The sequence below is a fragment of the Microtus oregoni genome, unplaced genomic scaffold (genome assembly GCF_018167655.1).
Source record: "Microtus oregoni isolate MIOR12 unplaced genomic scaffold, Mior012 000113F_000, whole genome shotgun sequence".
Classification (NCBI taxonomy): Eukaryota; Metazoa; Chordata; class Mammalia; order Rodentia; family Cricetidae; genus Microtus; species Microtus oregoni.
In genome coordinates this window covers 735,749-762,556 of record NW_024544739.1, presented here as the reverse complement: position 1 = coordinate 762,556, position 26,808 = coordinate 735,749, and the positions used below count along the sequence as shown (strand labels likewise).

At 39.5% G+C, this 26,808-nt stretch overlaps 1 protein-coding gene across 1 annotated transcript in view; it reads left to right on the top strand.

Annotated features, from left to right (window-relative positions):
- Window positions 1-16,044, top strand: part of LOC121443779 (Y-linked testis-specific protein 1-like) — a 40,580-nt gene extending 24,536 nt beyond the window's left edge. The window contains exon 3 of the mRNA XM_041645569.1: window positions 15,937-16,044. Within this exon, the coding sequence (XP_041501503.1) occupies window positions 15,937-16,044 (108 nt within the window). The remainder of the gene's footprint in view (window positions 1-15,936) is intronic.
- Window positions 16,045-26,808: the final 10,764 nt, after the last annotated feature.

Below are 26,808 nucleotides of genomic sequence, written 5' to 3'. Positions count from 1 at the left end.
CTTCCTCAGAATTCAGATGATTCAAACAGAGCATAATAGCATACAATATCAAAATTCTCTGTGCATTTTCCATCATTGTGAGCTTCAATTTAAGCTCTATTTTTTTCCATTGTCCTTGGCTTTTCAGCAGCCCTCATTGTCCGCCATATTCAGAGAGTCGGGTTTTATCCCCTGCTTTTTCAGTCACAGTCCAGCTGGCCTTCTTGAGCTCCCAATAGATCAGCCCCACTGTCTCCGTGGGTGGGTGCACCCCTCTTGGTCTTGACTTCCTTGCTCATCTTCTCCCTCCTTCTGTTCCTCATTGGGACTTTGGGAGCTCAGTCCAGTACTCCAGTGTGGATCTCTGTCTCTATCTCCATCCATCGCCAGATGAAGGTTCTATGGTGATATGCAAAATATTCATCAGTATGGCTATAGGATAGGATCATTTCAGGTTCCCTAGCTTCAGCTGCCCCAGGAACTAACTGGGGACCTCGCCTTGGGCACCTGAAAGCCCCTCTAGGTCCAAGTCTCTTCCCAACCCTAAGATGGCTCCCTTAATTAAGATATGTGCTTCCCTGCTCCCCTATCCAACCTTCCTTTATCCCAATCATCCTGTTGCCCCAAGTTCTCCCCATCCTACCCTTCTCACTTTTCTCTCCCCTCCCTTTATCCCTCTACCCCTCCACCCTTAAGATCCCGATATTTGCCTGGCAATCTTGTCTAATTCCCCTACCCAAAGGGTAGCTATATGTTTTTCTTTGTGTTCACCTTCTTATTTAGATTCTTTAGAATATCCAATTATAGACTCACTGACCTTTATTTAAGTCTAGAAACCAATTATGAGTGAGTACATCCCATGTTCATCAGGATACTCAGGATAGTATTTTCTATTTCCATCCAATTGCATGGAAAATTTAGAATTCATTGTTTTTTACCGCTGAGTAGTACTCTAATGTGTAGATATTCCACACTTTCTTCATCCATTCTTCCATTGAAGGACATCTAGGTTGTTTCCAGGTTCTGGCTATAAAAATAATGCTGCTATGAACATAGTTGAACAAATGCCCTTTTCAGATGATCGGGCATCTCTTGGGTATATTCCCAAGAGTGGCATTGTGGGGTCCAGGGGTAGGTTGATCCCGAATTTCCTGAGAAACTGAAACACTGCTTTCCAAAGTGGTTGCACAATTTTGCATTCCCACCAGCAATGGATTAGGGAACCCATTACTCCACAACCTCTCCAGCAGAGGCTATCATTGGGGTGTTTGATTTTAGCCAATCTGACAGGTGTAAGATGATATCTCATAGTTGTTTTGATTTGCATTTCCCTGATCGCTAAGGAGGTTTAGCATGACATTAAGTGTCTCTTGGCCATTTGAACTTCTTCTGTTGAGAATTCTTTGTTCAGATCAGTGCCCCATTTTTTAATTGGGTTAATTAGCATTTTAAAGTCTAGTTTTTTGAGTTCTTTATATATTTTGGAGATCATACCTTTGTCTGTTGCAGGGTTCGTGAAGATCTTCTCCCAGTCAGTAGGTTGCTTTTTTTGTCCTAGTGACAGTATCCTTTGCTTTACAGAAGCTTCTCAGTTTCAGTAGGTACCATTTATTCAATGTTGCCCTTAATGTCTGTACTTCTGTGGCTATTCCTAGGAAGCGATCACCTGTGCCCATCTGTTGTAGCGTACATCCCAATTTCTCTTCTATCACGTTCAGTGTGCTTGGACTGATATTGAGGTCTTTGATCCATTTGGACTTGAGTTTTGTGCATGGAAATAAATATGGGTCAATTTTCATTCTTCTACAGGTTGACATCCAGTTGTGCCAGCACCATTTGTTGAAGATGCTTTCTTTCTTCCATTGTATACTTTTAGCTTCTTTATCGAAAATGGTTCATAGGTTTGTGGTTTAAAATCTGGGTCTTCTATACGATTCCATTGGTTGACTTCTCTGTTTTTATACCAATACCAAGCTGTTTTCAATACTGTAGCTCTGTAGTAGAGTTTGAAGTGAGGGATGGTAATCCCTCCCTACAATCCATTATTGTATCGGATTGTTTTGGCTATCCTGGGTTTTTTGTTTTTCCATATAAAGTTGATTATTGTCCTCTCAAGATCTGTAAAGAATTTTGATGGGACCTAGATGGGGATTGCATTGAATCTATAAATTGCCTTTGGTAGAATTGCCATTTTTACTATGTTGATCCTCCCATTCCAAGAGCAAGGGAGATCTTTCCACTTTCTGGTGTCCTCTTCAAATTCTTTCTTCAATTCCTTAAAGTTCTTCTCAAATAGATCTTTCACTTCCTTGGTTAGAGTTACCCCAAGATATTTTATGCTGTTTGTGCCTATCGTGAAAGTTGAAGCTTCTCTGATTTCCCTCTATGCTTCCATATCCTTTGTGTATAGGAGGGCAACTGATTATTTGGAGTTGATCTTGTATCCTGCCACATTACTAAATGTGTTTATCAGCTGTAAAAAGTTCTTTTGTGGAGTTTTGGGGGTCGCTTATGTACACTATCATATCATCTGCAAATAATGAAAGTTTAATCTCTTCCTTTTCAATTCGAATCCCCTTGATCCCCTTATGTTGTCTTATTGCAATTGCTAAAATTTCAAGCACTATATTGAAGAGGTATGGAGAAAGTGGACAGCCTTGCCATGTTCCTGATTTTAGTGGGATGGGTTTGAGTTTCTCTCCAGTTAGTTTGATGTTAGCTGTCAGTTTGCTGTAAATAGCTTTTATAATATTTAGGTATGACCCTTGTATCCCTAATCTCTCCAAGACTTTTATCATAAAGGGATGTTGAAATTGTCAAAAGCTTTTTCAGCATCTAATGAAATGATCGTATGTTTTTTTTTTCTTTAAGTTTCTTTATATGATGGATTACATTGATAGATTTTCGTATGTTGAACCAGCCTTGCATCTCTGGGATGAGGCCTACTTGATCAAAATGGGTAATTTTTCTAATATATTCATGGATACAGTTTGCCAGAATTTTTAGAGTATTTTTGCGTCGATGTTCATGAGTGAGATTGGCGTGTAATTCTCTTTCTTGGTTGAGTCTCTGTGTAATTTTGGTATCAGGGTAACTATAGCTTCATAAAAGGAATTTGGCAATGAGTGTTCTGTTTCTATATTGTGAAATACATTAAGGAGTATAGGTATCAGCTCTTCTAGGAAGTTTGTTTGGCAAATGATGGAGATCAAGTCAGGGTAAAAATCAGAAAACTAGATGGAGCCTCCAAGCTCCAGTTGAATAGCCGACTGAGGGAGAATACGAGCAAGGATGTCAGGATTAAATGGCTTGGTCCACACACTGAGACACTGTGCCTGAACGAAGGGGATTTCAACTAAACCAGTGGGCTGGGAATGAAAGAACATGGGTTATGATGGTACACCCTCTCCCTTCTTCTCGCCGTCCTCATCGTCACTCTCATGTGTGGGCCTGGGGCACAAAGAAGGCAAAATGGAATAAGCCTCCTCTTTAGTGGAAAACCTTGTCAATCCTCAATTTGGCCTGACTCTCAAAGGGAATGCAGCAGCACATTTTATCCTACTAGGTCTCCTCATTCATTGGTTCACTCATTTATCCAATGAATGATTGATTTCTTCCATTCTTCCATGTCTCTCTCTCTCTCTTCTTCCTTACCTTCTTCATTTCCCCCTTTATTGTAGTGACTTGAGCAGTGGGGCTTCATCCCCAGCACCATGGCCGCTTCGCTAGCTAATGCCCTGAAATAACAACACAAAAACTGTATTCTTTTAAACACTGCCTGGCCCATTATTTTCAGCCTCTCAATGCATTTCTAATAATGTATGAAGCACCACGAGGTGCTGGTAAAAATTCAGCATGTCTGACCTGTTGGCTGGCTGTATCGCCATCTGCCTCAGAGAGCAGAGCTATAGCATCTGCCCGAGTAGGGGAGCATGGCGTCTCTGAGCTCACTGCCGATGCAAGGTGATTTGTTGAGATTCCATCTCAATTGCCATTGGCTCCATTAGATATGTGGTCAACAATTTAGAAAGCCCTGTCTGTGGTGATGACATTACTTTTGTCTTGAAGAGGACGACACACTCATGGTCATCTGCTGCTATCACCCATCTAAATGCATCTCACCTTAGCAGAGACTGATTTTGTTTTATCATAAAAAGAATACCACTTTACTGCCTTAGGAAAAACTTAATGAAGATCAGTCAAAAAGAATGGGAAATAAGTCAAAAGTGGTTACCAGGTGGAGTGGATTTCTGAAAATAAATTGTATATTCAGAGAAACCCTTCAGAATCTCCTTTTTAATATCATTCTGCATCTGGAAGGCCACACAGCCCTCTATTAAGCCATATTTATATATATTTTCAGGGAAAAAGGTTGCATACAGAACTCTCTGGGAGTTCAAGGCAAGTCTGGTCTACAAGAGCTAGTTCCAGTACAGGAACCAAAGCTAAAAAAAAAAAAACCCTGTTTCAAAAAAAAAAAAGTAATGTTTAAATTCAGAGATGAAAGCTGTCCTCGGCTTTCCCAAGAATGAACCAGGGAGTATCAGAAAGATTTTCTTAATCATAAAATGTTGTCAGTGTTTTATTCATCTTATTTCTGAATAAGTCACCTATAGGATAATTCTTACCTCAGGGAAATTGCAGAAGAAAGGGTTAGCATATGTAAAACCTAGAAGATAACATAAAATGTTCTGAAAAGTATTCTCTAGCTACATTGGAAGCTAGAGATGGAGGGCCTATTTGAAGATAACTTGCAGAATGAGAAGATCTGAGGCTTTCTGGTAAATCATAGGCAGTAGAATGAAACTTCTTTGGTCACATCACAGTGGTATGTGGCCCAAGTATATTTACCTAGAGAGTGTACTCCCATATATTCAGAAGATCTGGGAACCCTTTTTATGTGGGTGGGCTGTACCTCTATATAAGAGCAGGCAGGTCTGAAACCGTTTTTCAGATGACACTACCAGGGAGTATATTTGGGTGAGGGAATAATCTAAAAGCAACTTCAGGAAGAAAAAGAGGACACTCTCAAATTTCTCTAAGTAGGTGGACCATATCCATGATTGTGGAGTTTCCTCTGTGTTCTGTGAATATGATAAATAAATAAAAATCTATACTGTTTTGGACCTCTAGAAAGGCAGAACTTAGGTAGACACGGAGAGCTTAAATGGTCAGAAGAATTCCTGCTTCCACTTTAGGAGCAGGTGAAAGAGCTAAGCCTCTCTAGCTTAGAAGGAGGAATCAGATGCTTCTTAGGAATGGGTAGAATAATCTCAGCCTCCTTTGGTCATATTTCTATGAGCTTATTGGCCAGAAGCTAAAACTTGAATGATACCCTCTGAAAGAGAGGAAGTCCCAGGCCCTTCCTTCTTCATCGGCACAAAACTTGAAATCACAATCTATAATACGTATTTTCTGAATGTGCACGTCAGGCTTGTCAGAAGTCGTAGAAGTCTGTGACTCAGTTTCTTCATCTGATTTAGGTCCATCCACAAATTCCTCTTCATGTAGGATAGGAAATTTCTGTCAAAGGGGCTAGAGTGAAGACATTATTCTATGTTATACTCAGCTTGCGGTTGTGTTCAGGGACCTCGGTCCAGAGAGCTGAGATCTATTGAGTCAGAACAGCAGTATATGGGCCACCCATATTAGAAGTTATAGGTATGAAATCAAATGAAAATTACCTTGATCTAACATTGCAGGCCTGAGGCACTCTTTATTGATGTGAATCTAACTCTCACTAAGTAAGATAGAATGAAGCCTTGTTGATTTGGACAGAAATAAAAGGACAATTACAATCTTCCTCAAAAATGTAATGTGGCTGAATTCATGGGAATAATGAGAAATATTAATGCACTCTGGCCAGAACTGGAACTTATGAGACATTTTGTGCACAGGTAAGGTCTACACCTTTTTGTCAGAGATGTGAAGTCTATGGCAATGTGCAATTAAACAGGAATGGTAATTTTCGATCAAGTGTAAAATAAGCACCTTGTAGAGCAGAGGAAGGTCTTGTCGGGGCTAATCAGCTTCCAAATGTTTTTCAGTATTGAGAATATCCATTGTGCGCTTGTGAAATGCTGGGAAGTAATCAATGCATATTTTCCAAGTGGATGGATGATGTTTTTCTGTGTAAGAAGCCATTGGTCAGATAAGATATTCCCATATATGGAGATGAAAAAATGTTTGAAGAATCCTAGAAAGTTGGATATATACCAGACATACATTATCAAGAGAACAAGATCTATAGGCCGCATTGAAGAGGTGGTAGGCCTGAGTCATTTTTGTGCAAAATAGTGCATATTTCATGCCATCTTGGTCTTTGTGAGTAAGCTCTATTTCACCATAGATAGAGTGGAAACACAAGTATTTCCAAAGAGTGTATGATGCTATAATATTCTGAGTAAGACATTCTTAATCTCTATGAAAGTAAGGCATTTTCAGACTTCTCACAAGAGGACAGGAGTTTGAGGAACCTGGGAAAAATAACAAGGATAATGATGATGGTAACAGGTGATGTACTGGAGGTGAAACATATTTTAGTAAAAGGGGAGAAGGTCTTGCCATCCTTCATCAAGAAATAAATGATTGGATGCATGTTAAGTGACAGTAAGTTTTGAATGCCTTTTTGATTGGAATTTGAATGTTTTGGGCCTTGAGAAGGTAAAGACCTTCCCTGGCCACCTCATTCAGGCAGGGTAAGTGTAAGGCTCTCTTGATTACCAAGTGTGCATTTGAGGTCAATTTGACTAAATAGATGGTGGTGATGAATGCAAGACTTTGGCAGACATAAAGAGAAAACCAAAGTCACAAACCACTTAGGTAACAGGTAGTATCCTAGTCGACCTTGTGCAGTGGAGGAAGGACTTCATCACAGACTAGAAGATTCACATCTTGAGGCAACTGTGGAAGGGCTGGCAGCAATCTGAACATCATGTATCAGTCATTGGCAGGCTCCAGTTCTCATCAGCGACATTGATGTGTGAATGAAGGTTGAGACCTCTTCAATCTGGTGACTTTAATGAAGCAAAGATGTCCTAATTTCAGTCTCTGTCACTTCAAAGCAGAGCAAGATTAAATTTCTTTGGGTACTCATATATTTTTAAAGTGGATGTAGTTAGAGGGGAAATATCTCCATTATGGGGATATTTCTGAGGCCAACAAGCAAAGAGGGGATGATCTGAGGATCCTTTGATCCTGTTCACCTTGAGAAAAATGGAAATTCTGGGATGACTTTAGTAAAACCCACATATTTTTATGAATTTCCTTAAACAGAGTGATGAAGCCTTGAGTGCTATTTATAATTGCAGAAAGGCCAAACAGCTATTTTAATCATAAAGATCTTCAAATAACCAGTCATCAAAAATGCACAGTGTGAGATGCCTTGATAAAAGGAACATTTTGGGGAGATGATATTCATGGGGGAAACTTCTGAGGTCATTCTGAATAGTCTTGCTATGGGAGAAAATGCCTGACAATGTATGACCAAATATCAAGGTTTAATCACACCATTGTGTAGAAGGGAAAGAACAAGTTTAACTTGAGTAAGATTATTTTAGTCATCATTTGCTTCCTACTGTGTTTCCAACTTCCATGACCCATATATTACATCAAATATTGGGAAGATTACAAGAAACAATTACAATGCTCTTTCCTCATGATTAGTGGTGGTATAAACTTTCCTGCTTCCGAAGAGTTGTATTGGTCTGTGCATATCCACCAATGTAAGTGATGTAGGATGCCCTTGTATATGTGTTTTTCTTTCCAAGTTAATGAATAAATCTGCTTTGACCTATGGCAGGGTGGAATTTAGTCAGGCTGGAAGAGATATAGAAAGAGATTAGGTGGATTCCAGGAGAGGCCATGTGCCTGCTCATGGAGAAGTATACCGGAATTTTCCAGTAGGCCAGAGCCATACGGTGATACAAAGATGAACAGAAATGGGTTAATTTAAGATGTAAGAGTTAGCTAAAAAGAAGACTGAGTTAATTCATTAATTGATATTGTAATTTTCTCTGTAATTATTTGGGTGGGGGCAGTTGGGAAACATAAGTGCAGTCTTCATTTACATGAATGATATGAATATTTTGCATTTCTGACTGGTACATTTTAGGCAGAGTCCATGATTATTAGTTTTAGCTTTTTATATTTTTCCCTCTACCAAAAGTCTACTGAGGTCCCATGGTTACGAAAGTGTTTCCCTAGCAGTCGTAGACCCTGGGATTGGCACTGAGGTAATATGAGTCCAATGGTCAAGTTAAATGTGTCAATGGAAGCAGGGGGATGCTCTAAGGACTCCCAAGGTCATTGGCTAGATCAGAATCTCTATTTATACTAAGTGAATTATTTGCAATCCCTTTGGTCATGGAAACCAATTCTGACATGTTTTTCACCATTATGGACTCTTCCAGACACCCTATGGAAAAAATGGGATCTTTGTAAATTTTGTGGTTGAAGTTTGTATTCATAGTACCCCTTTCATTATACTGGACTGAATATGGACAAATCTGAATCTCACTTTCACATTGTCAGTGGTGAAAGGATTATTTAATCTGGGCCCTTTATATACAAAGGTAAAGCTTGAGGGATTTTGCCAAAAAATGAATCCTTGAGACCACCTTTGGCAAGTGGCGAAAGTCAGGAGTAAGCTTTGTCCTAGGAGGGATGTCTGACAGTTTCTTCAGTGAAATCAATGGAGGAAGCTAACTTGAGGAGAGTCCAGGCATTGGCTCCTCATGAGAAAGGGTAAATTTTGAGACCTCTGTAGGGCAAGTGTATAAGTTGGAAAACCCTTGCACACAAGGGAGAAGTATTATTCAACATCCTGTTGTAGGTACATGTTCTTACTAACCCATTTAGAGAAGGAAGGTCACATTATTGCACTTTAATTTCCAATACTTCTTTAGAGCTTTCTTATCTTTTTTTTTTGTCTCTTGGGGAGTTAGGCATCAGCAAGAGCTTTCTTCATTATGCCTTGGTGCCCGTCAGCAGCTAGATTTTTTCTTCTTTCTCTGTTTGTTTACTTATTCCATGTATGGGCAGCTGTGATGGGGCCAGTTGATTTCTAGTGATTCGATTGAAAAACTTAGCTTAGGATTCAGATTCTAATTTTAAAGTTATGACAGGGACCCAAAACCTACAGGGAGCAATGCATTTCACTAACTACCTGTATCAAATATTAAAGGTTTAAATCATTTTTATTTAGAGCAGCATATTTTTGAGTTAGTTTAAAACAGAATAAAATTCTTGAGAGTTCTTAACAGAATCCTACAAGGTAGGATGCAGTATTATTCAAAATAACATCTCAAATGTCACCTTGTGAATAAAAGGAATGTATGAGTTTCCTTGAGTCAAAGACAATGCTTCCTAATCTTCCTGAGATAAGTGGATTAGGTGTAAGTACACATTCTTAATGGAGAAAAGGGTGATGGCCCAGTTTTACACAGGGTAGTTCTCATGAAACCTTCATTAAACAGTATATATGTGGTCTCTTGGAAAGAGGACTACAGAAAACCTCTTCTTAGAATGGAAAGTTATGAGACTATCTTCAGCAAATGAGAAATCCCAATTGTTTTTATTCAAAGAGAGGAGGGCTCCAGTCATATTTGGTAAAATAGTAATATGCAATTTATCCAGGATCAAAAGTGGAAGGTCGCAAGGCATCATGGGTAATCAATAAGAGTCTGGCTCTGCACTAGCATCCAGCTAATTTTCACAATGCAAACATACATACCCAATGAGAAATATTTGATAGTCTAAGGCAAATATCATAACAATCTTCCAAGAGCCTAAGTAGTAATGCAAGAATTAATGTTTCCTCAAGGATGTGTTGAGCTGTACATATCTGTACATATAGAAACCCTGCATTTAGGCAGCCTTCATGTTCTGAATGGGAAACATGAACAACTTCCATGTTAGAGGGGACCTGTTCCAATTTGATTTTGGTAGATTTGAAATATCTAGAAATTCCTTGGGAAGGAGGAGAAAATCTGAGGCCCTCCTAATAAGGTTGTGAGGATTTCAAACTCCCTTTGCAGAAGTAGTATTGAGGCTCTCTTTAGGCTCAGTGTTAAGCCTTGCAGCAACATTGATAGAAACAAAATCTCTGCCCGTTTTTGGGAGAATGGTGAAATTTCAAGCCTTCATCTTCTGTTGGCACAGATTTGAGGCATGATTCTTTAGAATCAAGTTTTGATTTTGTTTTCTTTGATTACAAATGTTTTGACCAACCTAGTCGAGAGGGAGAACATCTTTGATAATTTGTAGGAGTGGAACTAGATTTGAAGTTCAATTTTGATGATACTTTGTTTGGAAACAATCCTGGGAGTGGTAGCGGTAGAGCGTGAGTCCTTTCTGATATATATGCAAGTGCGAGCCTACTTTTGGCAGACGTGAATGATCTTAAGGCATCCACTTCTAAAAGTAAATATCTGATACTTCATTTAATAAATGAAGCATGCTTCACTATTTTTTGGTTGAATTGGAACTTCTATGGCTTTTATTGTGATAAGAGTAAGAGCTCAGACAGTCACATGAGAAGGAATAGGAATGAACTGTCATGTGCACAAGTAGACATTCTTAAAGACTCCATTGAAAAGAAAGTTCCCACTCCTTCTTGGGTAGATAGTATAGGTTCTAGAAGCCATTGGGATGGTGTGGTATTTCCAAATGTAAACCAAATACGTCTTGGGGGCTCCATATTCTTGTGGTTATATACTGAAGGGCCTCAGGTACATTTTTCAGAATTACAAATTGTCTCAGAGCCTCTATAAAGAATGGTAAAGTTTCTAAAGCACCTGACACAGTATCTGAGGTCTTACAAACCTCTTTTGCTGTTGGCAAAGTTTCTGAGGTCTCTTGTGTAAGGGAAGGTTGCAGAGTCTACATTGGGGGAGGTTGATATTCTAAGGAATCTTGGGAAGTTGTTGAAGTTTCTGTAACCTTATTGTAAGTAGATGTTATTTCTAGAAAACTTTTGTGAAATGGTGGAGTTTAATTGTACCATAATGAGAGTAAGAAAGTTGAAGCGTTCCAGTATCAGATGATGACTGTCCTAAGTCTCAAGTGTCAAAGGAGGGACTGAAGCCCCTTGGGAGGACAAAAAATTATCTGGAGACTCTTGAGTAGATGATGAATGTCCAAGTGATTCCTATGCTGAGATGGACAGTCCCAGAGCTTCTTGGGAATGCAATGAATTTCCTGTATAGCCTTGCTGAGAGGAAAATCTACTTGTACAAGTTAAGATATTTCCTGACAATGTTGTGCTGAATGGGATAATGACCAAGTCCCAGATGCAGGTAGAGTGGGTCTTAGAAAACCTAGGTTCAGTGGAGGAGGTCCCAGAGATTCATCCAGAGATACCGATGGTCCAAAAATTTCTTTTGCAGATACAGATGGTCCTATAGTACTTTGGCCAGAGAATGAAATTTTGAGAGGTTCTAGCGTAGACAGAAAAGTTTCGAAATCCCTAAGTAAGAGTCTGATATAATACCATCTTCTTGCGGGATGCCAAATTTCTTATGTCTCTCGCATAAGGGGGCCCGGTTTTAGACTCTGTACTGAAAGACCCATGTGCTACAGCATTTTGGGCAGGCGCTGAAGTATCTATAATCCCCTGGGTAGAAGACGCCTCTTCTAGAGTGCTATGCGTAGATGGTGATGTTTCTCATGGTCCTTTGAGTATTCCCTAGTCCAAGATTTCTTAGATCAGATAATGATAATGACTGTCCTTAATGCTATTGTTCAAAACAAGTGCCTGAAGCCTATTTAGGTATAAGGAAATATATGGAGACCCAAAAGCATTTATTAAATGTCTATCTGCTGAAATAGACAATCTCAGAGCCTTTTGTGAAATCATAAATCTCTGGCTTAGGTTTTCTGAGTTGGTGAATCCTCTTGTAAATATAACGATGTGTCCCGACAACATTTTTTCTGAGAGGGAGAGTGAACCTCTTTCCAGATGCAGGTGGAGTGGAACCCATAGATGCTTGCTCAGGAGTAGAAGTTTTCAGGGATTCCTCCAGAGATACTGATCCTCCTAAATTTGTTTCTCATATATAGATGATCCCACAGTACTTTGGCAGAGAATGAAATTTCCAGAGATCGTGAGGTAAATGGAAAAGTTTCTGAAGTTCTTGGGGAAGAGTCTGATATATTACAAGCCTCCTTTGTAGATGAAATATTCTGATGTCTCTGGCATACGGGGGCCTGTTTTAGAATCTGCACTGAATAAAGGAGATGTGCTAGAGTATTTTGGACAGGTGGTGTAGTTCTATATTCCTTTTGGTAGAAGATGGTATTTCTAGAGTGCTATGGGTAGATCATGGTGTTTCTAGTGACCCCATGAATATTCAGATAGCCCAAGGTCTCCTAGTTCAGATAATGCTAATGATAAGGACTGCCCTGAATGCCCTTGTTCCAAACAAGTGCCTGAAGCCTCTTCAAGTGACAGGGAAGTATCTGAAGAACTATGAAAATATGGTGAGTGTCAAAGAGATTCTTTTGCTGATACGGACATTCCTAGAGCCCCTTGTGCAGACAATGCATTTACTGGACAGTTTTGCTTCAGTGGTTTCATAAAGTAACCTGTTTGCATGAACACATTTGTTTTAAATATTTTTCCATACATGAAATTATATCAGGCCCCCTTTGAGATGAGGCAGTATTCACAAATTGTTGGTTAGATGGAGAAAATCCCAGAGCTCTATAAGAAATTGTTGGTTATCTCAATGTCACTTGTTCAGTTATAGAAGGCCTGTGCACCTTTGGCAAATGTTGAAAATCTCATTGTCTCTAAAATAGATGTCAGAATGTATATAGACCTTGAGAGAGATTTCAAAATACTACAAATCTTTATATAAAATGGCAAAGGAACTTTTGTCTCTTTAGCAATATTCCGAAGAACGCAGAGGCCACTCCAAAGAAGCATGAATTTTTGGAACAATTTGAGCTAATAATGGTGCTGTTACTACAGACTTTTGGAGAGCACTGTGTGGAGATATTGATGTTCCTAAAGGATCTTTTTAAGACTGAGAAGGTCCACAATCTTGTAGAATATATGATGAATGGACACCAGCCTCTTGGGATAAAGAAGGTTCTAGGTCTTCTTGAGAAGATATGAACATTTCTAGAGGTTCTTTTTCAGATTTAGAATGTCCTACAAATGATTGTGCTGATATGGAAATTGCAAGAGCCTGGGTAATGAATCTCCTAAACACCCTTACTTAAGTGGTGATAATCTGAGAAATCGTTTGGCAGCTCTAGACAATTTTGAGTACAATTGAGCTGATAATAAATATTGGGATGTCCCTAGTACAGATGGGGTAGGTCTCAGTGAACATTTAGAAGATAGGGAAAATTGGACAGATTTTTGGAGAGATGATGTTTCCTGAATTTATTAGTCAGAACCAGAAAGGAACAGAGCACTTAGGGCAGACATTGAAAGTCCCAGATTAACCGGAAGAGGTGTCAATATTTCAAGACTCACAGATGAAAACTCTGAACATTTAAAAACCATTAGGCGAGATGTTATAGTTTCTGATGACTTTGGAATCCATTGGGAATTTCCCAACTACTCTGTGAATCAGGTTGAAGTTGCCTAGCACCGTGCACATCTAAAGAACCTTCTACTTTCTGGAGAGAAGAAGATGTTTCTAGAATAACTTGAGAAGCTGAAAAATATTACAATATTCCCTGGGCAGGAAATATGTGTTTCTTGTGGGAGAGATGGGAACTTTGCCACAAACCCTTGATGATAAGAAGTGTCTTGGACTTTGTGGGAAGGTCTAGATGATTCTGTAGACCCTTGGACTAATGGGCAATGTCCTAGAGACTCTTGTCCTGATATACACTATCACAAAGTACCTTGGAGAGATAATGAACGTCCTTCATATGCCTTCTAATGTGTTGTTTATCCTAGAGTCACTTTTGTGTATACAGATATTTTCTACCACAACTGATCAAGTGGGGAATGTTCCAGAGTACCTGGTGTAGGTGGGGTAGGTCCCAGAGACTCTTGGGAAGATAGAGAATATTTTAGATAAATCTGGACATTTGGTGAAGAATCTAGATGCTTCTAGTAGGTGTGTACAGTTCTGATTTATTTTGGGAAGATAGAGAAAAGCTCACAGTATGTTGCAGTGTAGAACTGAAAAGCCATTATGTCCTTGAGGCCGATAGAAATTTTTCTACAGGCCCTGAAATAGACAGAGCAGTTTTAAACACCCCTTTGGCAGATGACCAGTCTTTTAATTTCCCCTTGGAAAATTAAGAATTTGCATCAGTTCATCGGAAAGAGATAATCATTGGCATATGGAAAAGTCTCTGTTCTCCTCTGATTTACAATGCATTACTACACCTCTTGGTAAGATGTAGGTGTTCTTGGAAAAACCTGAATAGACACAGGAGGTCTGAGCATCCAGGAAACAGATGGAGATATTCCTAACTCCATTTGGTTATGTGGAAATAATCCTAGAGTCATGGGAGTAGATAATGAAGATATCAAATCCACTCTTGAGGAATTGGATAACACTAGATTTCCATGTGCACAGGTAGTAACTCCCAGAGTGTTTTTTCCACATGAATAAAGGCAAGATTCCACAACTTCTAGTAAAGATAATGAATGTCTGGAACTCACTTGAACAGATAAGAAAATTTCCAAAGACTCTAGGAAAGAGGATAGAGTGCTTTGCCCAGATAAAGGAATCATCATTTGCCCTTCTCAAGAAGTCAAAGTTCCTAAAGTGTCTGGAGCAGATGGATCTCTTTGGTGAACCCTTTGTGCAGAATTCCAATATCCAATAGGTCCCATAGAATGAAACATACGGCCCTAGATAGACTTGCATAGATTTAGAGTAATGAAAAGTTTCTTCTTCCGACAGTTTAGATTTTAAAAGGCACTGGAAAGAATGGACATAACTCAAGTTTTCTGGGGCATATACAGAATGTTCCCATGGATCACCAGATTCCACATGTCATCAGGTAGTTGTAGAAGTTTTGCATATTCCTGATGAAAATGATGAATATCTTGGGGAGTCCCAGGGTGGTAGCAAAAGTTCTACAAAAATTTTGGAGACCCTGGAACAGATTTCAAAGTTTCTATCATTTTTGGCATGCTGGCTATATCCCTGAGACTCTGCGGTACATGATGCATATGCTAATGTACTTTGTGCAGAGGTGAACATGATAATGTATGTTGTGTATATGAGGAAGTTCCTGGTAGCCCTTGAGCATGTATGTTGTCCTAGACTCCTTTGTGCAGTGTGGCTATACCCTTGTGTAAATACACAGGAACATAAAGTTTCTTGAGGACATTGAAAAGTTGATTAGCTCACCTGGGAAAAGGAGTAATATCCCAGAGTCTCCTGAGGACAAGGATCATATACTGAACTTCCTTCATGAGATGGAGAAGTTTCTAATGTCTCTCTTTTAAGTGACATTGCCCATGATAACTATTTGTATTTTGAACTTTTCCTTGGATGTCTGCAGAAGATAACAAAGGCCCCAGAGTTCCTTTTGAAGATGATGATGGACTCAGTGATCAGATACATTAACTTCTAGAGGCAGATGAGCAGAGATTAGAAATGCTGGATTACTTGGGACATGTGATGAAAATCTTCTAGGCACTTTATTAAATGGTGAAGATTATGTAGGACCTGGGATAAATGGACAGATTACCCCAGGCTCTCTGTCAGAAGACAAATGGCTGAGATTCATTCGGACAAGTTGAGATGATTATAGATTAGCAATAAAATGAGGTAAAGATAAAGTTCTCCATGAGGAAATGAAAAAATTACAGAGTTCCTTGTGCATACAAAGAAATTTCCGGAGGTGATCCAAAATATAGAAAATGTTCAGGATATCCTGAACTCACAGAAATTTGGAATATTTCCTGAGAACCAGAGCTAGATATTCCAGTACCTCGAAGAGAGGACAAAGATCCTTGTGTGCTCTTTTCAGATTGAGAAGGTTTCAGAGATCTGGCGACAGATTGTGGATACTGTAAAGAGTTTTGCACAGAATGGGAAGTTTTCTGAGGGATTTGTGATGAAGCAGGATGCTTCCTAGTTCCTTGATTACACAGCAATGTCACTAGTGTTCCTTCTACAGACACAGATAAGTCCAAACCCCCTTGGGGATATAGAAGGGGCCACAAGCCCTTCTGCACCCTGACACTCACAAATATACCTGACTGGAATTCAAGGATTCTAACAGTGTCTGGGTATTTTGTATAAACATCGGAGGTACTGTCCTTGATGCAAAATGTCCTACTGTATTTCTTACAGATGTCAAATTTCCAATTGTGGCTTTGGCAGCTAGAAACACTCCACAGTGTCCTTTGAAGCATAGGAACACTCTCAGAGTCCCTGTGCAGATTTGGACATTTTTAGAGTTCCTTGTGCTGGTGGGCATGTTCCCACAATCATTTCATCAGAACAAGAAGATGCTGGAGTTGTTTATCTTGATGCCAAACAGCCAGATGCCCTGGTACACATGGAATGTTCCCCTGGTCACTTGGGTAGATGGAGAATTTTTATGTGGCACTGGAACTGCTTTGAAAAGTGTAGAAATTTGCAGAGTCTTTTCAGCTAATTATGCTAATTTCAGCATTTCCTCAGATGATATAACCTGTTCCAGAGGCCCATATGCAGGTTTCAAAGCTCTTATATTCCCTTAGCCAGAAGGGAAAAAAAAATCTGCAGATCTATGGCAGAACTTAGAAATCATCTAGGCACTAGAGTTTGTTACCAAGTTTCTATTATGCTTATAGCAGACTGAGAAGTTTACACACCCTCTCTCACACCTGAAAAATGCCCCAAGGTATTCTGGGAATATTGCTATTGCCTCAAAATTTTGAAGAATATACTGACTGTTTTGAAGACTTTGCATAAAGACAAAGTACTTGGGCAAGCAAAGTTACCTCTGTAGCTGTCGAGACTACTTTAGGAAATTTCAAAATAGCAAATTTCCTAGAGACCATGGATTATATAAGGGATTTTCCTGAGCACCTAGAGAAAATGATAAATGTTTTATGTGTTCTAGTGAAGACAAAAATTTCCCTGATGTTTCTGGCTAGATTTGTTATGTTCTGTACTCCTGGTAATCCTTACAGTATGTTGGATAGATGAAGATAAATTATAGACTATTGGGAAGAAATTAGATGTTTCAAAGCCCTATTAGACGGTAGCAGAGTCCCTAAAATTCATTGTGTTGATATAGATAGTGTTAGAGACCCTTGTTCACATAGGGAAGATCCTAGATTCTTGGGCAGATTCCCAAAATTCTACAGTTCCTTTTGTAGGTAAAAAAATTACCAGCAGCATTTGAGCAGATGGAGAAACACTGAGTTACTTATGGGCACATTGATTAGTCTCTAACGTAGAAGGTGGATGTCTTTCTGTGCTTTGTGCCTGTGTGGGCTTTACCAAAGTAGGTTCTATATAAGGAATAGCTTTTTCAGGAATTTGAGCAGTTTTCAGCATCACCTGCCTGATGTGTTCACTTCCAGTTTTTTGTGAAGATGGTCAAAATTAACCATCTTTTTTCAAAGATGGAGAAGGAGGCTCATTGGGCTACCAGCTGTCTTGTTTAGGTGCTGAGGATATTCACCTGGAGGGGTGAGTGTGTGTGATCCAGGGGTGGAAATCCCGGAAGAGAGCATAAACCCCCCTCCCCAAGCTCCTTCTGAAGGGTTGTCTTTCTTACCGACAACCCCACTCCAAGCCTGCTTGCTCTGAAAGGTCCTTACTCAGGAACAGGTTTCTGCTCCTACACTGAGGCTAGCCACCCAGAGAGGTGAGTGCCTGCCTACCTGGCTGGCCTCAACAACCCCCAAAATTAGCATGGGCACCTTCAGCTTGGAGGCAGAGTCTCCTGTGCTATTCCGGAGCCTGCCCTGCCTGCCACGTTCTTCCTTTTATCCCAGGTTCATTGGGTTACCTGCTGTCCCTGTTTTGGTGCTGAGGAATTCCATCTGGACTGGTGAGTGTGTGTTATCCAGGGGCGGATTGTCCCAGAAGAGAGCACAAACCATTCTCCCCCAGCTCATTCAGCAAGGCTTTCTTTTTTAACACTCCCCCAAAGCTGGTGTGGTCTGCAAGGTCCTTTGCTCAGAACAGGTTTCTGTTCCTACACTAAGGCTACCCACCCAGAGAGGTGAGTGCCTGCCTACCGGGCAGGCCTCAAGGACCCCAAAGGTAGTATGGGGATCTTCAGCTTGGTGGCAGGGTCTCCTGTGCTCTACTGGACACAGCTTTGCCACACAAGTTTGCCCAGTTGTCTGTGGGTCATTGGATTATGAGGCGTACATTTTTCGGTGCTGAAGAGTTTCATATGGAGTGGAATGATTCCTCCTTCTACACTGAGGAGATACACCCAGAGAGCCATCACAGCAAAGTCTGTACCAAGACACCAGGCCCCTCCTGGCTCCATTTGAAATAAAAGATGGGAAAGTGCGAAAGCAGGAATTCCTCCAGCAACCTGAAAGGCAACATGACATCACCAGAATCCAGGGACCCCGAAATAAGAAGAATTGTACAGCCTACTCCAGAAGAATTAGAAGAAATTGACCCAAAATGAATTATATGAAAATAATAGAGGACCTTAAAAAGGAGTTAAAAACTTCCATAAACAATTAGAGATTACAAACAAAAAGGTCAACTTCAAATTAAAATCAATCAGAGTAGATGGAGATGGACATTTTTACTCTTAACAGAAACAATTCATGAGGACAAAGTCTCAATCCTGAATATCTATGCCCATAATATAAAAGCACCCACTTATGTAAAAGAAACATTACTAAAATTCAAGGCAGTCATCAAACCACACACACTAACAGTAGGAGATTTCAACAATCCTCTCTCACCAATGGACAGGTCAATCAGACAGAAAACTAACAGAGAAAGAAGAGGATTAAGGGAGGTAATGAATCAAATGGAATTAACAGACCTCTATAGATCATTCCACCCAAATAGGAAAGAATATACCTTCTTCTCTGCAGCTCATGGAACCTTCTCGATAATTGACCACATAATTGTTAACAATGCAAACTTACACAGTTACAAGAAAATATTAGGAACCACCTATAGCTTATCCGATCACCATGGATTAAATTTAGAATTAAACAATGATGCTACCCCTAGAAAGCCTATGAAATCATGGAAACTGGACAGCCAACTACTGAACCACACCTGGATCAAGGAAGAAATAAAGAAAGAAATTAAAGTCTTTCTTGAACTCAATGAAAATGAAGACTCAACATACTCAAACCAATGGGACACTATGACAGCTGTGCTAAGAGGAAAGATCATAGCACTAAGTGCTCACTTAAAAAAAACAGAGAAAGCACATATTGGAGACTTAACAGCCCACCTGAAAGCTCTAGAAAAAAGAAGCAGACTCACATAGTAGGAGTAGAAGACTGGAAATAATCAAACTGAGGGATGAAATCAACAAAATAGAATCACAGAAAACAATCCAAAGAATCAATGAAACAAAAAGCTGGTTCCTGGAGAAAATGAACAAGAATGATAAATCCCTATTCAAACTAGGCAAACGAAAAGGAGTGAATACACAAATTAACATGATCAGTAATGAAAAAGGAGACATAACCCCAGACACAGAGGAAATTCAGAAAATCATTAGATCTTACTACAAAAGCCTATATGCCATAAAATTGGAAAATATTAAAGAAACAGACACTTTTTAGATAAGTTCCATATACAAAAGTTTGCCCAGAAACAAGTGAACAATCTAAACAGACCTGTTAGCGTGAAGAATTAGAAGTTGTTATACAAAAACTCCCAACCACAAACAGCCCACGTCCAAATAATTTCAATGAAGAATTCTACCAGAACTTCCAAGAAGACCTAATACCTATTCTCCTTAATGTACTTCACAGTAAAGAAACAGAAATGTCATTGCCAAATTTCTTTATGAAGCTACAGTTACCCTTAACCATAACCACACAAGACTCAACCAAGAAAAATAATTACAGGCCAATCTCACTCATGAACATCAACGCCAAAATCCTCAATAAAATAGTGGCAAACCGAATCCAAGAACACATTAGAAAAATTATCCATTATTATCAGGTAGGCTACATTCCAGGGATACAGGGCTGGTTCAACATACGCAAATCTATCAATGTAATCCATCATATAAATAAACAGAAAGAAAAAAATATGAACATTTCATTAGATGCTGAAAAAACATTTGACAAAATTCAAGATCCCTTTATGATAAAGGTGTTAGAGAGATTAAGGCTACAAGGGTCATACCTAACTATAATAAAAGCCATTTATAGCAAGCCAACAGGGTACATCAAATTAAATGCAGAGAAACTCAAAATTATCCCACTAAAATCAGAAGCACGACAAGGCTGTCCACTCTCTACATACATCTTCAATATAGGGCCTGAAGTTCTCACAATATCAATAAGGCAACATTGGGGGATCCAAAGGATTTGAATTGGAAAGGAAGAAGTTAAACTTTCATTATTTGCAGATTATATGATAGTGTACATGAGCAAGTCTATAAACTCCAGCAAAGAACTCCTACAGCTGATAAACACCTTTAGTTGCATGGCAGGATACAAGACCAATTCCAAAATATCAGTTGCCCTCCTATACACAAAGGATAAGGAAGCAGAGAAGGAAATCAGAGAAGCATCATCTTTCATGATAGCCACAAATAGCATAACATATCTTGGGGTAACTCTAACCAAGGATCTGAAGGACCCATTTGACAAGAACTTTAAGTCTTTGAAGAAAGAAATTGAGGAGGATACCAGAAAATGGAAGGACCTCCCTTGATCATGGATTGGGAGGATCAACATAGTAAAAATGGCAATTCTACCAAGGGTAATTTATAAATTCAATGCTGTTCTCATTTAAGTCCCATCAAAATTCTTCAAGATCTTGAGAGGATATTAATCAACGTTATATGAAAAACAAAGAACCCAGGATTGTCAAAACAGTCTTATACAATAAAAAGTCTTCTGAAGACATTACCATCCCTGACTTCAAATCTATTACAGAACTTCAGTAATGAAAACACCTTGGTATTGGCACAAAAACAGAGAAGTTGATCAATGGAATAGAGTAGAAGAGCTGGATTTTATCCCACAAATGTATGAACATCTGATATTTGATAAAGGAGCTAATATTATTCAATGGAAGAAAGAAAGCATCTTCAACAAGTGGTGCTGGCAGATCTGGTCGTCAACCTGTAGAATAATGAAAATAGATCTATATCTATCGCCATGGACAAAAATCAAGTGAGAATGGATTAAAGACCTCAATATCAGGCTGAACACACTGAACCTGATAGAAGAGAAAGTGGGAAGTACTCTACCACATATGGGCACAGGAGATCACTTCCTAGGTATATCCCCAGCAGCACAGACATTAAGGACAACATTGAATAAATGGAACCTCCTGAAACTGAGAAGCTTCTGTAAAGCAAAGGACACTGTCACTAAGAAAAGAAGGCAACCCACTGACTAGCAGAAAATCTTCACCAAATAGCAACAGACAAATATTTGATATCCAAAATATATAAAGAAACTGAATTTTAAAATGCTAATAAATACAATTCAAAAGTAGGGCACTGAACTGAAAGGAGAATTCAAAACAAAAGAAGTTCAAATGACCAAAAGACACTTAAGGTCATGCTCGTCCTCCATGGTGCTCAGGGAAATGCAAATTATAACAAATCAGAGATATCACCTTACACCAGTCAGAATGGCTAAAATCTAAAAGACAAATGATAGCCTTTGCTGGAGAGGTTGTGGAGTAAGGGGCACACTCATTCATTGTTGGTGGGAAGGCAAACTTGTGCAACCACTTTAGAAATCTGTGTCGCGATTTCACAGGAAATTCGGGATCAACCTACCCCAAGATCCAGTAATACCACACTTGGGAATATACCCAAGAGATGCCATATCATATGTCAAAAGCATTTCTTCAAATATGTTATTATGTTCATAGCAGCATTATTTGTAATAGCCAGAACCTGGAAACAACCTAGATGCCATTCAATGGAAGAATGGATGATGAAAGTGTGGAGTATACACATATACTACTCAGCGGTAAAAAAAAAAAAAAAAAAAAAAAAAAATGACTTCGAGAATTTTGCCTGAGAATGGATGGAAATAGAGAACACTATCCTAAGTGAGGTATCCCTGACCCAAAAAGATAAGCAAGGGATGTACTCACTCCTAATTAGTCTCTAGCCATAAATTAAGGACATTGAGCATATAATTGATGATTCTAGAGAAGCTTAATAAAAACGTGCCCCCCCCCAAAAAAAAGACATATAGTAATCTGCCTGGATATGGGAAGTAGACAAGGTTGCAGGGCAAAACCTGGGATCTGGGGTGTGAGGTGGCTTGGGGCTATGGGGAAATGGGGTGAGAAATGTGAGAAAGGGAGAATGGGAGCAGCATGGGAGAATGGGATGTTTGCGATATAGGAAGGGTGGGCACGGGAGCAGAGAAATTTATATCCTAATTAAGGGAGCCATCCTAGAGTTGGCAAGAGACTTGACTCTAGTGGGGCTCGCAGGTGTCCAGGGAGATGTCCCCAGCTAGTACCTTTAGCAACTGAGGAGAGGGAACCTGAAATGACCCTATCCTATAGCCATACTGATGAATATCTTTCATATCACCTTAGAGCCTTCATCTGGCGATGGATCGAGATATAGACAGAGACCCAAATTGGAGCACTTGACTTAGCTTAAGATCCCAAGACCAGCTGAAATGTGACTGAAAAAGCATGGGATAAAACCGGACTCTCTGAATCTGGCGGACAATGATGGGTGCTGGGAAGCCAAGGACAATGACACTGTCAATGATCCTACTTCATGTTCTAGCTTTGTGGGATCCTAGCCAGGTTGGATGTTCACCTTCCTAGTTTAGGATGGGGGTGCACTTTGGACTTTCCACAGGGCAGGGAACCCTTACTGCTCTTCAGTCTGGAGAAGGAGGGTAGAGCAGTGGGGGGAGGGGAAGAAGAGTGGGATGAGGAGGAGGGAAATGGGAGGCTGGAAGAAGGCAGAATTTTTTTTCAATTAAAAAATTAGATCCAAATGAGGAGCAGAAGGAGGGAGAACATGAGCAAGGAAGTCAGGACAATGAGGGGTGCACCGACCCACTATGATAGTGGAACTGATCTATTGGGATCTCACCATGGCCAGCGGGACTGGGACTGAATAGCATGGAATGAAACCGTACTTTCTGAAACTGGCGGAGAAAGAAGGCTGATGAGAAGCCAAGGAAAATGGCACTAGATTTCGGTCCTAATACATGTACTGGATTTGTGGGAGCCTACCCTGTTTGGATGTTCACCTTCCTGGTCCTGGATAGAAGTGTGAGAACCTTGGACTTTGGAGAGGGCAGAGAATCTGGACTGCTCTTCAGTCTTGAGAGAGAGGGGAATGGAGTTGGGGGAGGGGAAAGGGTTACAGAAGTGAGGGAATGGGACACTGTGTGTGAGGATGGGGAGGGTAATGAGAAATGGGAAGGAGGTGGAAATTTTTTGCAATAACTAAAAAATAAAATAAACAAAAAAAGATGGAGAAGGAACTAGAAATGCTTCTGTTAGAGAGGAGAGTCCTTGAGTCATTGGAGTTTCCAAAGTAGATATGTAAAGTTGGTCATATAGAAAATGTGCTAGATATTTGGATGTAGATGAAAAACATTCATTGTATCTTGTGCAAGTTGTAAATGTCCTGTAGTTCCAGAAGGAAATCACCAAGGCCCTGTAGGCATTTGAAAAATGGTGAAAAATCTGTGCAAAACAAGTGTCCTCGCTTATTTTTCAAAGATGCTGGTGGACCCAGAATTGATGTGCAAGATGCTCAATATTCTTCATTCCCTGATTTTGATGAGAAAGAACTCAGTGTACCTTGGAGAGACATAGAATTTTCCCGATGCCTTTGACAACGCATGCAAGTTGGTTGATTCCTTAGAGTTGTTTGAAGAGGTAAATGAGCATCTGGTGAGTTCGTTTAAATATCTGCCCTACCATATCTGAGAAACATTGATCCATTGTCATTGAACATGTTCTGTGGGACTTGGGCTATAAAACTCATGAACAGTCTCACTGGCACACAGGATAAATATGTACACATCGATGAACACTGCTGTGTGATATGAACACATATGGTGAATGCACCAATATCCATACAATTACTTGACTAGGGAATCTGTGATGTTAGGTGGAGTGTGGGAAAGACACCACAAACTCATCATACCCCCAAATACCAGTGTTATATTGATGCCTGACTCCTATCATGCAAGGACCCTGCTCTCTTGTAAAGGGGCAATTTTTGGCTCCTTCATCTTCTCAAACTTGGTTAACAATTTGGAGGTATCAAACTGCCAGTCAGCATTCAGCATGTAGATCAGCTGTCCCTGGAGACGAGATTTGGCTAAAATGTGGGTGAGAACCTGTACCAGGAAACCCTGATACATCCTCACCCATTATCCTCGTCCTCATCATTACTCTCCTAGGTGGGCCTGAAGCACAAAGAAGAAAAACTGTAATAAGCCTCCTCCTTAGTAGAAAAACATGTAAATCCTCAATTTAGATTACTGTCAGAGGGAATGCAGCACATTTTATCTTACAAGGCATACTCATCCATTGGTTCACTCACTTATCCAATGAATGTTAAAATTCATCCATTTTCACGTCTCTCTCTCTTTCCTTCAATCCCTCTTCTATTTCCCCTTGTATCCTGTCAACATCTTGCCTAGATAAATCTTCTATGTCTCTTCTGCTCTAGAACCTTTCATTTGTAAAGAACTTGCCCTCTCAGGGAATTTTTCCCCCTTCTCTATGGATGGAGACCATATGAGGAAGATCTGATGAGCAACATGAAAACTAGTGTGCTGTAAAGATACGCAGACCATATAATGATGGCTGACATTCCTATACAATGAGTCAGAGGTCCATGAGCTCTGCCCCTGTTAACAGATATGCAGGCATCACTGTGGTCACACATATTTAACTCACTCTGTGTTTACAAATCCTGGAGATTGAGGTTTAATTCTTGACCTAATCTGATGAAGAAACCAAAATGAAGAGAACAGAGGAGCCTGAAGTAAGGCCTTCCATAGAGTACCAATGTCCAGCCTACTGCTAACCACACGTTGGAACCCAGCTGCCTTTGATTTCGAAAACAATTGCTGTACCCTTAAGGTCTCATAACAACACAAAATGGTACATCAGACGTCTCCAGCACAAAATTAGACCCATTATAAGATCCAAAAGTTGCAGCAAGTCATTTTTTTTTTTTGGTAAGAAAGATGGTTCTAGTGGGACAAAATGATGTAGCATTAAAAAACAGATTGGGGTTAACAATATGATTGCATGTGATATGGCCCACGCAGGCTTCTGGTTCTGAATACTTGGACCTCAGCAGGTTTTGGAGGTTGTGGACACCCAGAATTTAGCTGTAGGCATTGGGGTCTGAAAGGACAAGCCTTGATGTTTCAGGACATCCTTTCACTTGATCTCCACTGTTTACTGATTCTCTTACAGGGAACAAGCAGCCTCCTATTACTGGTGTCATGACTTCCCCAACAAGAACAGAGAGAACCCCCTCCACACCCTAGTTGCTTTCATCACATATGAAGGCATAAGTCAGAAACTGTCTCCCACACCAGTTTATAATTATGATTAATTGAATGGTTATTTCTTTAAAGGGGAAAAATTTACAGATCACCATCCAAGTCAAGAGCCTTCTGCAGTATCAGGAAAGGAGCCTAGTAGTCGGAAGTGAAGCTTTCTATCTATCTATCTATCTATCTATCTATCTATCTATCTATCTATCATTCATGTCCATCAAAGATTCCAGAAGTGTACAATATTACATAAGCAAAAAAAAATTAAGCCATTTTCAAACTCTAGAAATGACAGAGTCATGTTGCTACCTGGACAGGCATTGAAAGTTCCACTGTACTGTTGGGGTATCCATCATCAGCCTACAGGCCCATAGTTTACAGCAGACATTTCCATGAAGCTGGAAATTTCAAAGACAGTCACTATCTGCTTGTCTTGAAGAATGTCTTTCAGAATCTTTCATGAATCAGGAACACCCAAAGATCATCTCCCCTTTAGGCAAGTTCAGTAGTCCTCTCTCTGTGTGTTCTCTGTGTCCATATTATGCAATATTCCAGGCAAGAGCAGTTGCTTGCCCATTTGGCTATCAAACTCCATAAAGATGCTTTTCGTTGTCCATCTTCTTTCTGAAATAGATCGGTGCTGCGAAGAGCAGAGTATCGCATTATCATGAAAAACACTAAGTTATTAAAATATTAAATAGCATATTTTGTAGTTTTGAAAAATATGAAGAATGCCTATGTAAATGAAAAATATATCTATATAGCTAGAAAATCTAACTGACTACAAACTTGACTATTATTAATGATGATCTATTGACAACGTATATACATTACATTTTTAAATGAACTACACAATCACAATAACTTAATAAAGATCAAAAATGCAAATACATATTACAAATTTGACCTTAAATCTCTATCAATAAGGCAAAATCTATACTAATGCAAATTATTCTTAACTATATCATATCCCCCTATAAATGTAAAAGAACGTTTATAAACCATATTTGCGAACATGGGTGCAGGTTTTTTCTTTTTTTTTTTTTTCTGTGTACTGGATTATTTTATTCTGTGCCCCCCCCAAAAAAAACTGATAAACATGAAAACTTCTAAATACAAAATAAATTATATTACATGTAAATTCTGCTGAAAAGGTAAAATAAAATATAAAATGAAGACAAAGAATACCCTGACTAAAATCTTAA